Source organism: Gavialis gangeticus, unplaced genomic scaffold, assembly GCF_001723915.1.
Source record: "Gavialis gangeticus isolate Ggan-Ray unplaced genomic scaffold, GavGan_comp1, whole genome shotgun sequence".
Taxonomy (NCBI): domain Eukaryota; kingdom Metazoa; phylum Chordata; order Crocodylia; family Gavialidae; genus Gavialis; species Gavialis gangeticus.
The window spans coordinates 30,633,535-30,650,986 of NW_017729024.1; the positions used below are offsets into that span (position 1 = coordinate 30,633,535).

The 17,452-nt window shown below is 38.2% G+C and overlaps 1 protein-coding gene across 3 annotated transcripts in view; it reads left to right on the forward strand.

The window, feature by feature from the left end:
• Positions 1 to 17,452, forward strand: part of COMMD10 (COMM domain containing 10) — a 260,293-nt gene that overhangs the window by 59,758 nt on the left and 183,083 nt on the right. The window contains exon 5 of one of the 3 annotated variants that reach the window (XM_019516997.1): positions 13,440 to 13,535. The exons of the other annotated variants lie outside the window; for them this stretch is intronic. Within the exon in view, the coding sequence (XP_019372542.1) occupies positions 13,440 to 13,520 (81 nt within the window). The 3' untranslated portion in view covers positions 13,521 to 13,535. Of the gene's footprint in view, positions 1 to 13,439; positions 13,536 to 17,452 lie in introns of those variants that run through there. 3 annotated transcript variants of the gene reach the window in all.

Below are 17,452 nucleotides of genomic sequence, written 5' to 3' on the forward strand. Positions count from 1 at the left end.
CCCCCCCCCCCCCCCATGGCCCTGAAAAATTGGTCCGATTTGATAGAGAATATTTTCTGGATTCTAAAATGTCACTACTTTATTGAAACTATCTACCAGTGACATTTTGAGAAATAACAGGAAGCTGATAGTTTATCTAGGACCCACAAGGTATTGCTTTTATAGTTACAGAGCAAGTTAACCAGTAGAGGGACTATAAGCTAATATGCCTTATTCTGGTAGCTGAGTTGCTAATTATGATACTGGTTTGCAAACAAAGAAATACTCAAAAGAATAACTGCTCTATTTATTTCCTATCTGTCCAGACAGAGTAATATATTTTTGCAATGGATAAATGATGATTTGTATATATACACAGAAATAAGGTGGTGGTGTATATTTGTGATTATTACTATGGTTATGCCTAAATTAAAAAATTCCAAGGACCTTTTATTCCAAACCTGTCTGTTAGGTCAGGATTATCAACTAAATCCCTAGTGTCCAAGATCCAAAGATCTTTTTGAGGACTTCAGGAGTTTCTCTGTTTATGCTGTGTGCCTCCCTGAAGGAGATGAGTTGTATGTTCCTGGAAGGGTTAGGAGACATGGCTGATCTCTCTCCTGTTTATTCCCAGGAAGTGATTTAAGACAGGGGCCAGCAACCTGCAGCCCATGATCTGGATCTAGTTCAGAGTTGAGAAGCTTTGGCAGTGAGGGTGGGCTTCGGCTGTGTTACACTGTAGCCAGGCAGAGGGGAGAAGTGGCAGAGGTGGCAGCAGGCAGATACTAATGTGCTGGTCTGCCTTGGACTTGAGCTGGGTCATTCTGTCCTACTGCTGGAAAATTGTTGCTGACTGCTGGTTAGGGAATCATTAAACTGTCTCTTTCAGTGTCGTTGACTGTTTCTTCTATGCCACTTTGTTAAGCATGAACACTACAGTGAATAGAAGACAAAGATGCACATGAACTATTATTGTTAGATCTTGCATACAATTTAGTCATATTATACCTGACAATCCTCAGTGCTAGTATTTCCTGTCTAGCATTCCTACAATTTGTTCTCTATTTGGTTTTATTTTTCTCTAAACATATTAACTTCTAGTTATCTAAATTAAATCTTATTCCACTGATGCTTTTTGCCCCTTTCTTTTTTGCTTCCTTTCCTTCTCAATTTCATGTACAAATTCTTCTTAACCTTTAGCTTTTTAAGTACTGCTTTATTTAGCCATATTGCGCTCCGTTTTTCACTCATATTTTCCCTTTGCAGTAGAATTGCTATCTGTGGCATCCAGGTGATAGTGTGTCAGAGCATATTCTGCTCTTTAGGCATCTTGTTACTGCTTAATACTTGCATGTAGGGGATCCTGTTGGTTGCTAACACAAAATACAAAAAAAAATGCCCTGAAAAGAGAGGCTGTTTTTTGGGGTTTTTTTTAAAGCTACCTATATATTTTTTTAAGTGTCAGTTGCAAAAACAAAAAGGGAAATAATATTTAATATGGCCGATTAATTTTTTTTTTCATTTTTATTACAGTTGTGGTAACAACATTAAGCTCTTTAAAGGAAACAGTAGCAACAGATGTATTTTAAGCTTTTATTTTTTGTAATGTTCCTGCAAGATCAAAAGGTCATCTCTGTATTTGAAACCAAGGTGGTGGTGGTGGTAGTAGTAGTAGTATAAAGTTTCCTCATGCAGGAATATTAATGTAAAGATCCTTAAAAGGCTAAAATGACTACTTTTAACACTTTTCCCCGATGATATTGTTTTCCCTTACCTTCCAATTTTAACAGACTTTCTGTATATTTTTTTCACTGGGGACAGCCCTGCATCTTGCCCTTTGATTCTTTTAACTGCATAAAGTAGGCCTTTCTAATCCTGAAGTTCACCACTGTAAACATTTCCTTCTGTCTTCAGCAGCAAAGCAGAGCAGTCCAAGAGAAGCTTTTCTTCTCACTGAGTTGGGCTGATTGATCAGTCAGTAGGGAATATAATTTCTGTTCTGCCTGTGTGGCATGCAGACATGACTTGCACTCTATTGCACCATGGAACTGTAGGGAAAAAGTGATGCTTTTTCAAATTAAGCTTCTTTTAAGAAATGGAAATTTGTCCGCAGTGTGGGTATAACAGCGGCACTGGTGAATTCTCCTTTGAAGCTATTAGGTCTGGGCACATGGGGGACTACCTCCAGGTGGTAGGATGGCGTGACTGTCCTGTTAGCAAGCATGATACTGGGCTGCACTGGTAGGTGCCAGTAGGTCAAGGGAAGTGATTATTCCCCTCTATTCATCAGTGGTGAGGCCATGTCTGGAGTACTGTGTTCAGTTTTGGGTCCCCCACTATAGAAGGGTTGTGGACAAATTGGAGAAAGTTCAGTGGAGGACAACAAAAATGATAAGGGGGCTGGGGAACATGACTTGTGAGGAAAGATTGACGGCACTGGGCTTATTTAGTGTAACAAAGAGAAGACTGAGGAGGGATTTAATAGCAGCCTTCAACTACTTGAAGTGGGGTTCAAAACAGGATGGAGCTAGAGTGTTCTCAGTGATAGCAGATGACAGAACAAGGAGCAATGGTCTCAAGTTGCAGTAAGGGAAAGTTAGGTTAGATTTAGGAAGAATTTTCTCACTTGGAGGGTAGTAAAACACTGGAACAGAAAGGTGATGGAAGCTTCATCCTTGGAGGCTTAGAAAACCTGGCTAGACAAAGTTTTGTCTGGGATGATCTAGTTGGGGATGGTCCTTCTTTGAGCAGAGGTCTGAACTAGATGACCTCCTGAGGTCTCTTTCAACCCTAACTTTCAATGATTGTATGACTTCCTCAGTTCTACAGGAGCAGGATGGCCACCAGATGCCATTTTCTCAACAACTCCAGAGTAAGAAGTGTATATTATGCCTTAGGCCCTCCATAAAGAGGGCAGTTAATATGGAGATCCTTATTTCTCTAAGAGGATGGTGGTGGTGCTCTTTACATGTGCCAGCACCATCAAAGTTTAAATTACCCTTTAGATATTTCAACTTGCTTGGGAGATGTTTCCTCCTTTTCTTCATAAAATGAAGTAGACCGCATGCAAACACTTTTTAATGAGAATACGAAACTCAATTTGACAGTTTTTTAAGGCCCCGCCAATTGCCCAAAAAGTAAATAGGAGCCTGAGGTTGAATTTAAAAAAAAAAAAAGCTGTTTAAGGATAAGATTAGAAGAGAAGGATTTTTCTATTCCCTATTTAGAGAAGATAAGTAGAGGTCTGGGCACCCCCAGATAGTACAGTCCTAGCCCAAAGACTTAAAAAAAAATCCTTTATACAGGCTGCTTAAGGCAAGGTAGATTATGTAGTCACTCTTTCTGCCAAGAAGAGCTAGAATGCCATAAATAGCACTGTTGACAAGAGAACAGAAGCTTCCTCACAAAGGGAGTCCAGAGCATTGGGAAAAGGCTATATTGTATCCTTAAGAGCCATAATAAAATGGTTGCAGCAGTTTGAGCATGTGGAACAGCTCAGAAAAATTAGCTTGAAGTTAAGAGTATGTTGCCAGGTTGTCAGCATTCATATACAACACTCTTGGGAAGTTCCTTATGTGGCCACAAGATCCATGATCACTAAAGCTAAAGTATACACAAATCCTTTGTGGATCAGACTGCTGGTTAGATTTGTCATCAAAACTGAGACTCGTTGTCCCTGTTTTTTCATTGGGAAAAACTTTATGGAGAAATCCTGAGCTGTATTTTCAAAGATATGGGCGTTTGGTTAGAGAACTTAAATATTGTAGAAATTGAAGGCTGAAAAATCATGTACTTCTAACTGTAGGAGGCATAATGTCTTGTGTAGGCAAAAAAGCCCAGATGGTGTGAATCCAGGTGCATGTGCTCACCTCTGTTCAGTCCTGGTAATTAATTTTTGGATAAGCCCTGCAAAACTACCTCCCATATTTTCACATATGAGCCAACTACTAGTCTTACCGTCTGTATACAGATTGCTGTTATACCACAGCGTTCTTACAACTGAGCTACTGATATAAATAAAACAGAAATTCACCTATGTTGTGCTAGGGTTGTTGGTCTAAGGACATAGGGTTTTTGGGGGTAAATGTGGTATCTTTTAGGCCTGAAGAAGGATATTTGTGCCCAAAAGCTTGCAAAGAACAATTTTTCCAACTATTTAGTTGGTCTAATAAAAGATACCACAGTTACCCAAAGAACCTTGTCTACCTGTGTTGCTCTTCATCTATAAACTGCATATCAGACTGCACCCTGTTCACTCTGTTGATCTATTCTTGCTAAAATACATTTCTCTTTTTCATTACCTGCATACAGATAAGCATACTCCAGTTGGGGTTATGCCCTCTCCAAATATATCTGCAGACCATGGATTATTGTAGTCTTTGAAATGTGTTAAAGCTATAATTCAAATAGAAGTGAATTGAGCGGCACATAAATTGTGAATTTTTCTTGTTGTTGATTTCACTAATTAAAAAAGTAGTTGAAATGCTTAAGACCTAATTTTGTGTTATTTAGTGATTTGCTTTGTGGTGGGATTATAGGCTGAATTTAAGTTGCTTTTCCTGGGACATATTATGCCTCAAATTGTGGACCTTCCAATTTCCTAACTTTCAAAAGTATTGGTATTTTTAAAACACCTTTTTTCTGATAAAGTTCTTTTGATTTAAGGCATCTATATATGTGCATAGCTTTTTCTTCATGGAGTTTCTTTCTTTTGCTCAGGACTTCATCCCTTAGCTAATGTTGTATTCTTAGTCTTTCCTTCAGTCCTTGCACTCACAAAAATGGAATTGCTGTATTTTTATTCAAAGCCAAGGCAAGGTATTTTCCTCCTCAGCCCCCCAAACAACGGTCGGGCGAAAAAGCCTCACCTTAGATATGAGTACTACTTTACTGGAGGTGGTGTCTCAGTTGTGGTTTTTGCCTTGGTTTCTGGGTTGAAGTGGGAGCTGAGCCCTTACCTGCTCATGGTAGGTATTGGGGGGGGGCAACCATAGGAGGGACAGGTGACGGGTCAGGCAGAGGCTGGGGAAGTAGGTGGTAGGGCAAAACATGAGTACTAGGCATGGGGTAAAACAGTTGGCAGAGGTCAGGCACAGCCATAGGGGGAACATGGGGCATGGGGTATGTGGCGGGGGAACAGGCAGGGAGGGGTCAGGCTGGGGTAAGCAGGAAGGTCAAGGGTGGGAGCCTAGCTCCTTGCCCTCTGGTGTCACTTTCCCTGCCACAGTGGTGGAAGGAGTTGAGTTGAAGATGACCCTCTAATAATTTGACTCTGAACATGGAGAATTATAACACTTATAACTTTCCATGTGTAGAATCTAATTATTGGGGGGGGATCTTAAATTTGAAATCATCTAGGATTCATGTAAATACAGAAATGGCACTTTTGTCTGAGCAAGGACTGCAGGATTGAGGTATAGCTCTAAAATGGATTTCTTTATAAATAATTTTTAAAACAAGGGCAGGTCTTCCAACACACTTCAAAAACTGTATTACTATATTTGTCTATGATAGGATTGCCTGTGAGTACTAGATCCTATGAATTCTATTACTCTTTCTATCCCTTTGAGAAGAAAATTACTATTACCTTAATTATAAATTAGCAATGTATTGAAAACTTTTACTATGCATATCCTCTTTATTCTTTCTTTTATCTTGGCTCTGTTTTACTTGTCATTGATGATAACCTTAGGCAGTAAAATTCACTGCTATATATATTCTATTCTGTTCTGTTCTGTTCTGTTCTGTTCTATTCTATTCTATTCTATTCTGCTATATGGTTTTTATAAAATTGCAAAAAGTGACTGGATCCTGCTCCAGTTGAAACTGGTGGAAGTTTTCCCATTGATTTCAGAAGGAATGAGATCTTTGAACCGAAGTGGCAGATTCAGAAGGAGTCGGCAAACAGTTCAGTCCTAAATGAATATGACTAATATTTTGCAGCCACAAGGAGTACAGGAAGTATTTGTTTTGCTGCTTAAAATGAGAAGAAATCAAGCAGTCCTTCCCCTCTCTCTTACCTCTGGTGAAACATCCAATGACACATTTTTATGTGGTGTGTGCTAGATTAAAATTATCCTGTTGAGTGAAATCAAGATTCAGTGTCTAAAGGTATGAGCAATATGAAATGTAATAGAACTGGAAACCCAAATAGTTGTTTGTCATGTCAGCATATCAAGTTCTTTTAAATTCTGTTTGTCATGTCTTGTGAAGCATAAATGAGCACTGCTTCACCTCCAAAACCTAGATTAAATTTTAATGAGATATTGATAGACTGATAGGAAAACAGAATGCATATAATTCCTATTGCCACTAACAGGGTAAGGAAGCCCATATCCAGGGGATCATATAGACCTCTTGGTGTTAGTGTTTTTATATGGGGGACCAATATATTATAAAAATTCTTGCTCTAGGTAACTGATGTCCATTTTGTAGTCTGAACCAATGTATGTGTCTTTCACCAGAACACTGGATTAAGTAAAGCTACCATATTTTTTTTTGCATATAACATGCACCCCATTTTTGAAAATGTAGCATGAATAATACTTTTAGCAGTAGCAAAAGGTTGGGGAAGGATATCTGTCACCCATAAATATTATTTGACTAGAAGCAGTTGGGGAAGAAACAGGCTATGATGTTCATAAATTTAGGAGATTAATTGACATAATACTTTTTGTTAGTATCAAGGCAATTTGTACTCTGTATGTTTGAATAGGAACAGAGGGAGAGATCATTCCCCTTTTGAAACAATGATCTCTGAGATGCAAAGTACTTTACTTTTTCACTCTTAGACTAGTTGAGGATAGGAAATGAAGGATCTAAATCAGGGGCGGGCAATTATTTTGGGCAGAGGGCTGCTTACTAAGTTTCGGCAAGCCATCGAGGGCCACGTGACACGCAGCCTAGAGCAGATTAATATTTTCTAAATTTTTTAGGGGCCCCGCAGGCCGGATAGAATGGGCCCTGGGCCGCATTTTGCCCACCCCTGATCTAAATCCACCCTTATTAGTCTGCTTTGTGGTAATTGAGGCTTTCCTAGTGGATAATATCCAAATAGACAAGTATTCTGAATTGTCCTATTGAGCTATTGTTTTTGTTGTTAATTTTCTCCTTCCTTTTTCACCTTCTGCTGTTCTTTTCCCCATGTCTCTTTTTTCCCCCCCGTCTTCCTTCTCAGCTTTCCTACATCTTCAAAGCCAGAGTAGTGAGTTTTGCACTTTGTTCTGGAGGCAGTGTTCTGATTTGTGCTCTGATGTTACATACTGCATGGGTAGACTCTGCCTCTGTCCCTATTTCAAAACTGTTACCAGGTATCTTGTCTCTGACATCTGCTGGTGGTGCACATCAAACAAGTCGTTGAATCTGAAATACAATGTACTTCCTGTAAGAGGCAAATGTCACCCTAAGATGTGGTAAGGTGAGATGCTTTCAGTAGACACAGGTGGTAGCTGATCCAGGATGGCAAAAATGGGAGTGTGGTGGTGACAGAACTCACTGAGCACAGACAATGAGCTTGGTGCGCATGTTTGGTGGCTGAGAATGGAGCTCTCAGCAGTGAACCCATAGCAAAGGAGGGTGTGACCACATCCCCACACCCTCCATGGATCCATCCCTGGACATAGGGAATTAATAATACCATGTTATAAGGTGCTGGTGAGAGGTCATCTGGAATATGGTATACAGTTCTGATCATAATGTAGTAAACAGTTCTGACTTCTGGTTCTCATCTTTGTTATGATTATTTGCTGTAATGTTGACAAGTTTGTTAAACTCTTTGTAGTTTTGCAAGACTATTTTGGTGACTAAAGTACAAAATGTGTGCAAAAGGTAGTTTTTTAATTTTGCATACCAAACCTATATATTTAGACCATACCTACAAGTAAACCTCTGCCAGTACAAGAAAATGTCACATTTTCTGCAGCCATTGCTATTTTGAGGTCCTGATCCTATGGCTTTTATTTTTTTTAATAGTTCAGTAATATAAACTATTAAGTTACTTTCCAGGTAAATATAGACTTGAACTTCACTTCTGATTGCTCGTATTATTCGGAGGTAACTTGATTGCTTTCCTACTGACTACTATGATGTAGTAGTACTTTTAGTTGTTATTCATAGTTGATCAATAATTTATGGTAAATCTTAGGAATAGAATATAGCAAGGGAACTCTCTTTCCAGTACTAGAAACCGGTGGCATGTTTACTTTCAGTCATTCCCCATGTCAGAGAATGATGATATGGGATCTCTGGGTCACTGGGAGAAATAAAATCTGCTTCTAGAACCTGTGCTTTGGGGAAAAAAGTAGGAGGTACTTTTCTAAATCTGTGTGCCTTGAAATCTATCAGCCCAGCGCCCCCTTGCTCCTGTGGCAGCCCTAGCAGATCTGCTTATTAGTTGTCTAAGGCCAGGAATAGACACTACACTTTTACTGGTATAAGTGATCAGAAACCGGTCTGTGCCCACAACAGAACAGAAGTTTGGCACATATAGATTGGTTTAAAAATGGCGGAACCCAGTCTAAGGTTTGTCCCGCACACCAAAGGGCGAATGTGTGTTCTGGTCACTAACAATTTAAACAACTCTGCTTACAGAAAACTGCATAACTTGGATCAATTCCGCCTTAGGCTTTTTTAATGTCTTTATCTAGCCTAAGACTTCCAGGAACGGCTGGAGGAGTGCTCACAGTTTCTCAGGTGTTGTCCAAACAAGTAGGAACACTTGCTTCTCCCCCTCCCCCCCCACGCCCCCAAGTTTGCAGTCCAGAAAGCAAGGACAAATATATGCAGGTTTTTAATAAATGAAAAATTTCCTGGTAAACTATAATTAGATGACTATGTCCTTATAGATGTCCCATTAGAAATAAGCTATAAAGAGGCACATGAGGATGGGACAGTGGTATTGTCTCAGGGAATTGCAAATGAGGGAGCCAAGGGAAAGCCCTCCACATTGTGGAGGCAATGGCATGGAAGCACTATAAAGCCAGGTGTAGGAGAAGCAGACAAATGAGTGACCAAGGCTTAGTCTTGGTGAAGTGCAAAGGATAGGGGGTAATTTACAGTTTCTTATAGTCTGATTCTGCTAGTGAGACTCCAGCATTTTAGCTGCTCCGTGCATAAATTTCCTGGATTTTCTGCTGCCTGCAAAAATTTCTAAAAAATCTTCTATTCCTTTTCCTGCCATTGGTCTGTACTCTGCAGCTGTTGCTAGATGAGATAGGAGCACAATCAGGAGCTGGCAGAGAGTGTTTGCTGCTTTCTCTGAGCCTTGGTTTGGGTTTTCTGACTTGTGCTGCTGAGTAAAATGCTAACACTGGTGTATGCACCTTAGTAGCACTGCTGGACTCGGGGCTATTTCTATTCCCATCTTGAACTAACAGATTTCTGGTTGCCAGTAAGAAGAACTATAACCACAGATAACTAATGGACTGTCTACTAAGCACCCATTTTATAGGCAGTTCGTTATTTGCGTGATTGCTTTTTAAATTTTCTCTGTGGTCAGAATTATGTTTGTTCTGCTTAGGTGTGGAGTTGGCCCAAAGGCTGGCAGCCACTCTCAGCTTCTGAGAAACATATGCGTGTCAATTACAGACTCATGCTTTGAGTGTTTCCCCTCAGTGGTTAATTTCTTTCTCCTTTGATGTTTAGGAAGCTGGTGACAGTGCAGAGAGAAGCACTCCTGCACAATCTTATTTTGAGTGGTATCCCATTTTAGCATTTTGCAGGCAACCCCTAGCTATTTTTTTGCTGGGTTTATAGGTGGATTGTTCAGTCTGGGAATGTGACACTTCTCCCTCCTCCCACTTCTCCCCCTCACCCTCCATTTTTATTTTATTTTTTTAAAGAAAGTAGATATTGTCCTTCTCCCCTCCCATCCCCAGCCCATTTCTTGGGGAGAGGAGGCATAGAAGACACAGAATGTGCATTTTTAGAGAATTATCAAGTGGCCATTTTGTATGTGTTCATATTCTGTTTTTGATATTTCTTACAGTGAAGATACTGCAGGACCCTGTGACTACAAGTTAACTTATATTTTAATTAGATTCAGATTCACTGATCTGACCTTTACCTCGGGATGTCTGTTTCTATAGACTTCACGTTAACTGCAGGTTCAGTAGAAATCCAGTATGGCTAATACTGATGTACTATAAAATGTAGTACATTTGGTTTCTTTTGCTTTAATATTGAAATAGAGAACAACCATACAGAAAAATTGACTATGAAACATTAAGTAAATAATTAAAACAATTATAGTATAAAATTTAGTGCGGCTGTTGCCTTGCTTCCATTGACAGCCTGACCTAAATATCTATCGGTTTGTCACTGTCTTTATATATGTCAAACTGTTCCTGTTTCTTGAATATCTTTTTCTTTTTATTTGATATGTATTAGAGTGATTCACTTGGACAGAAGTGTAGTGCTTACTTTTGACTAATTATTCAGATTGGGGGAGGGGGGTTGTTTTTTGGGTTTTGGGTTATTTTTGCATTTGTAAAGGTTTTCCTTCTTTTAAGTGTTGAAGTTGGATGTTTATATCTGTTTTCCTAAACATGCAGTTATGCTGCATGTCATGACAAAATCTAAATAGTATAATTTTGGACTTTTAAGTCCAGCTACATGAGGGGCTGTTTCTACTGTAGTTCGAAATGGTTAAAGATTATGTGTACAATCTGCCTGGCATAAATTGGAAATGACATTTTGAACTAAAGACTTCCAGCATATACGATCTTAAATCATTACATTGCATGTCTGTCTATAATACTTAGCTATTTCTGAAATCTATTGCAGTTGCTATTGAATGAAAATAAGAGAGGTGAATGCAAAATAATTGCTGTCTTAGAAATGTGACTTCTAGAATATTTCAGTTATTGTACAGAAGCTGGCCAAAAGAGGTGACTGCAGAAAACAAATTGCTTAAAGTATTACATTTTATTTTTTGGACAAAACTCCATTAGTCCTTATGGAACTTCTGACAATACTTTTTCCTAAAGTCTTGGAGGAAAACAAAGTCAAGATGGAAAAATATCTTGGGTAGCAGTTTTGCCTTTAATGACATGATTTTAACTGTAGTTGAATTCAGAACTTGTCAGTCTCAAGCAGTTTGGTCTCCCACTTCCATTAGACTTCAGTCATCTGAATGGGGGCTACATGCCTCTGGTTGAGGGCAGAAAATATTAACTGCTTGAGTATGTAGAAAACAAGCCCACCCTGTTATATTACTTCTATAGTCTTGAAATAAAATTGGGAGCTGCAGAGATCATTTGGGTAGAAAATTAAAACATAGTGACTTCTGGATATGTGTTGGTGGTTGGCTGATGGGCCAATACTAACACTTTCAGGACTATAAGTAGCTGTGTGAACAAAAAAACACATATAATTGTACTTCATGGCACCATCTTGCCAATATACTGCTTTCTAAATAATTAGAAAGCATCAGGTAGCAGCTTGGTTGGGGCATAGCATTTTTTCTAGTAAAGCATTTATACTTACGAAAGAACTATATATCCTGCTGGGAATCTGGGGAAATAATCAAATATATAATTGGATGCCTAATTGCAAAATATTTTGACTGACAGGTAGAGCCAGGTAGTCTCCAACCTTTCTAGTAGCTTGGGTCATCTCATTTTGGTAAAGCTTTACAGTGATATTTTGAAGTAAGCTTTCATTATGAACTCAGGATTTGCTGGGCATATGCTTTGAAACAGTATTTCATATTCAGTGGGGAAAATGTTAATGCAGCATTAAGGTAGTAAAATTATTCTAACTTAAAAGTTAACTTCTGACTGAAATATAGAAATAATGACATTGATTTTAGTATTATTTTTGCCAGCTGACTAAAGTTTAAAAATATGGCTTAATATGCGTGTGTGGAATGGTTGTGTTGGTCAGTTTATAGTTGCATCTTTAATGTTTCATTAACTTAGCCTTTGGCTTTTTAAAAAGTAATCTTTAATTTCCTTTATATGTATTCATTTTTATTTAGAGAAATCGATACAAAATGAGTCATAAAGTAATAGAAGTTGGACATGGCTGAGACCTGCAACAATACTTTTATTCTTGGCCTGCCAGATCAGATTTTTTGCTTAAAACTATTCAGTTGGTTTTTTTTGAGTCCGCTCTTAAGTGATTTAGAGCTAGTTTACACTAAGCTCTGTTGTAGGACCTCTGTTCAGGTGTTAAGCAGACTAGATTGTTGTAGCTTGTAGACAAGTTCTTTGAGCAGTGAAGTTTTTTGGCCCTTCCCATGAGAGAATATTGCACAGCACTAGAATTTGTCTCTTTCCTTTTATTCACCCTAAATTATCTGTGCTTAATTGCAGTCTTTTGGGCTACCCCTTTCATTCCTTAATTTTTTATAACAATTTACAAATATTTGATGGCTCTCTTATTTTTTTTTCTCAGCTATCATTTTACAAAACTATACCTGTTAATGTATTAAATGTTTCCTCATAAATTAAGTCTTATACCTGCTTACTCAACTTAATTTACCAACTAATTTCTCTATTTTGTTTCTTCTTAGTCTTGCTTTTAGAAATGTGCGCATCCATAGATCATTAATTGCCCTTTCTCACTGTTGGGATGTTGGGAGGATCTCAAGTTAATAGATGCAATGTGGAATTTAGGAGACTTTTCACAACTGCACACCTATCTAGCAGAGAGAGATTTCTGATGTGGCCTTTCCTGGGAATGGAAGGTCTCATTGAGGAACAAATGTAGCAGGGCTCATGCCTCACATTTTCCTTTTTCTCCCAGTTGGTTGTGGTGAATAGCATTAACCTCTTCCACTGGGGGAAGAGGTGGTGATAGCTTGAGAGAGAGGCTTCCAGAAAGGATCTTTGGGGAAGGCCTTAGACTACACAGATTTTTAAATTTGGGATCACTACTTGAGTTTCATACTGAATCAGCAATGGAGAAGCTCATTGGTTTTAATTGAACTGCACCCTTGCATTTAACCACTGATTTAAAAGTCTCATTCGTTTGTGTACATATCACTGGCAGGGTGTTAAATGTGGACTTGTCATGGGGAAATTTGAATGTGTTTAGAAAATATGTGTATTTTAAACTTTATGTTTTATTCTTTTGAACTTAGCTAAGCAAGTATTACTTACAAGGGCTAATTAGAAATTAAGTCACAGTTTCTCAAAATCAGGCATTTGAACAGAAGTAATCTCTATTCTTTCAGGCAACAAAGTATTATTTTTTTCTCACATTTGTCTTCTTCAAAAACAGCTGATTGGAGGGGTTTTTTTTCCCTTTTTCTTTCTTTTGGTAATATTCCTAAAAAAAAAAAAAAACCTTACCTTTTTGGGACTGAAATTCAGCATGCTTGGTCTCATTTTAAAGGTTTTTATTCTTGGATAACAATGAATAAAAAGGGGTTGTGACTTAGAATGCCATTTCCACTCTCACATAATATTTCCACTAGCAATCTAATGCATTGATTCGCATTACAAATGTTTTTACAGACTAATTGGATATTTTGGATGACACTGATTGTGTTAGGACTGGTTAGAATAAGTAATCTAGAAACACTCCAGGAAGTGTGATCAATCTTTACATCTGCAAAATGACTTGGTGCTGTCCCTTTGTCACTACTGCTTCTACTCTTTTCTTGCTTTAAACAAATCATGTAATTTTCCTTGTTTTTGACAAATCGCATTATTTTAAGGCAGAATTTAATGAAATTGAATGCGACTGAAACAATCATCTTGGCAATTAAAAATTTCAAACCTCAGCCACCATGGTTAATGGTATGTTTTTGAATAGCAGTTAGACTGAGTTGTCTTTTTTATCTATGTTACAAAGTCACTAGAATTACTTTCCCCTTATTTTGAGTTGTATTGATGTAAAAACTTTTTGAACTGCTAAACCAGACTTTCTAAAGAATTGGTAAATATTCTTGAAAGGTTACAAATTGTGTGTCATCTCCTGTCTTGCTAACATCTGTCCTGCTTGAGGCCCTGAGTATACAGTACATGCTGTCAAGCATCATCGACACTGTGCATTTGACACTGAACAGGTGTCTGTAACAATGCCGTGGCACCCTTTGGAGTCATGCTTCAGGTAGAAGGTGGTACAGGTCACCACCTCATTCAGTTACAAGGCCAGCAATTTTCATTCTTGTTTCCTGTTGTTTACAACTGGCAAGCACTTGACATTTTACAGATATTGTGGCATCTTAAGTTTGTGCTACTTGGATTTGTGTTAATACTTTAGTTAAGTTTAAAGCAGCTATGGAATATGATCTTTACTGTTGTTAAAATACATTCAAAAACAAACAAAAAACCTCTCTAACAGCAAAAGCAAGCAATAGCACTGTCTCCTGAGTAAATCTTACTGAGTATGATTGTATAAAGTTACAACTAATGTAATAACAAATGCATCCTTCTAGGAATGCACATCTTCTGGCAAGACAATAATAGTACAAGACTTCAAGGGGGAAAGTAAACCTGCTATTTTTTCCCCATTTGCCTAATGAGACGGATCATGTTACTAAGAATACATTCTGGAACCATGTATTGCTACAAGGGCAATAGAGAAACAATACTAGAGAAAAATCTAATGTAATGTTTACATAGGGAGAAGCTACAATAGTGTTCTTTTTTTCTGACAACTTGAGAAACGTTTTAGAAAAGGATCCACCCAGGTTAGCTAAAATGAATAGGAAATACAGATAAATGCTTTCTTGTTGGAATTGCTGGGGTTTTTTTTGGTAAAGGAATAAAAGATAATACTACAGCATACAAGATAAAATAAAAGTAGTGCAAGATTTGCTTTATGAATGTAGCCTCTGCCTGGTTCTTTGCTTAGTTACATGTGGGTTAATTAGTTGTTCTTCAGTAGTGCGTGATAAGAACTTCTTTGATAACTCCTTTATTTTCTCCTTCACTACTGTTAACACTGAAAAATAGAAGTTAGAAGACAAGAAGGGAGTAGATAAGAATATAAAGTGTCCCAAAGGATAATTTTATTTTTAAAAAAGTGCATATGTATGTATAATATAGGGATATGGTAGTTTAATATTAATGACCAGATTCAGAACCCTGTTCAGTTCTCTGTGGGCAAGTCTACATATTCATTAATGTGCTTTTGCTCCTGCGCATTAGTACATCTAGTATGACATACTAAATAAATGCTCATTAGACTGTCCTAATGTGCAGTGTAGTGAAAGTGGACACTTTTTTAATGACATTCAATGTGCAGTAGCCTATTTTAATTGCGCATTAACATATTAGCACAGTTTTGGATGTATTTTAATGTGCAGTAAAAGAAGCTACTGCACAGTAAAGTGCACGTGTAATTGCACCCTATGGGTAGTTCTGTTTGTGTACTAGAAGCCCTAAAAGGGCTTTGATGGCCCCTACAAATATTTTTGATGCAGAAACATAATATGATCACCATAGACAATCCTCAGGTGCTCCAACATGGAACCCTAGACATTGAGGATATTGGGTAGGAGGGGAAGTGGCCTTTGTGCTTTGCTGTTCTGAGATTTGGAGTTGCACCCTGTCAGTTTTTGGAGGATATAACGAATTAGATGGCGTGCAACTCGATTCAGATTTCTGGAGGTGCAGAGGAGTTTTTAGCTTCTGAGAAGTGCAGTGCAAAATCTAGCCCTAAATCTTAAAAATAAATAAATACATCTCACTTTATGTACTAGTATATAAAACTTTAAAAAAGTAAGTACAGGCACATGGACGTATTTATTCCAAACATGAGTCTTTCATTTGGAGGGTACAGATATCCTCATTTAACTGTTCCCCAAAATGTAAAGAGGAAGTACAAGGAATCAGAACTCATGGTAGAGGAGATATCTTTTATTAAACCAACTAGATGTTTGCAAAAAAAAATTCTTTATTTGCAAGCTTTTGGGCATCAGAGAGAGGATTGTAAAAGTTCTCCTAGGTAGAAATGAAAGTTCATATTTCATAGGAGAGTTGAAGTTGTGGTAAAATCCCCTATTTGGAACAGTTCATTTTATGCAGATTAGACTCAGAGAAAAATAAAGGAACTTTTCCAGATTTAGGTAAGCCATTGGCAAAGCAGAGGCTAGAGATCATAGCTCTTGATTCCTACTACAGTAAAAGCCACATTATCCGGCACTTTATTAACCAGCATGCTCCATTAACTGGCATGCTGTGCCACTTCCGGTTTCGCCGAGTCCCACTTTGGCCGACTTTGGACTGCAGCCTGCGCAGAGCCCCTCTCTCTGTCCCCCGGCACACTGACACCAGGGAGGGGCGGCGGCCTGAACAGGCAAAGACGCCTGTTCGCGCCTCTCGGGTAACTGGCATATTTGGTTATGCCCCCATTCCCCATGGGTGCTGGATAACAGAGTTTTTGCTGTATTTTGCTTTTAATTCTAGACCCTATAGTTTCTTCTGCTTCTATTTTGTCCCTTCCCTCACTGTTTACCATTGGCAGGCATATAGTATTCCTTCACAGATATGTTTCAGACTCCACAATTATTTTCTGTTCAGGACCATTCAGATTTCAGAAATGGCCACGTGGAGTTGCCACAGAATTTCAGACCTCTGCACTTGTATCCAAGAAGCATGAATATTGTTTTTCAAACCTTGCCTTTGTGTAACTAGCAGTACTTCTGTTTTTTCAACCTGTACTTTTCCTTTTGAGCAGTAAGCAATGGGTGAGATAAGTCTATATCCTCACCATCATTCTGAACTATGTTATTTAATCCCTGTTTTTTGGAGCTTTAAAATTCCTCTTGTGCAGTAGGGCTTGCTTTGGCTAAAGGGGATAATAAAATAATAATACTGAATAATTATTAGAAAGAAAACTTCTGCAGGAGATCTGGAATTTTAAAGTTCTTGTGTGGTAGTTTATAACTGCAGGTCATAGTTTGTAAGGACAAATATGACTTTGTTATGCTTTTTTAGATTACTTAGCACCTGTAACAAAGTTTACTTGATCTTACTGATGACCAGATTCATTTGTGTGGGTATTCTGCAGGTGTCACTGATAACAGTGCTATTTGATGTCTCCTCAAATATGTACTTACTTGAGAGTATCTGATGAAGAAATCTCAGGCTCACAAAAGTTTATGCATCTCTGATTTGGTTAGCCTATAAGGTACATTTCTACCCTGCCTTCTTGCCTGACTTCAGACTAACACAGCTAATTACCTCTCATTTGAGAGATCATATAAAAGAAGAGGAAGAGGAATGATTTACTGCCAAGACTACTTGAAAGTGTTGCTATTCTGCAGTAGGTGTGGTAAAAGGATATACACCATTGAGACGCATTGGCTTGCCAAGGGTACTGTAGCACATCAAATCTATTTAAGCTCTCCTGTTGCTGTTTGATAGAGAATAGCGCAACAAGGAACCGAACTGCATGAAACAAAAATGAAGACAGTAAAGGAAATTAAGAGCATTGGGAAGGCAATAAAATGTTATCATAGGTTGGGAGGTAGTTGAAATTCTGCTATTAGAAATGTTGAAATAATAGGTTTGTGTGG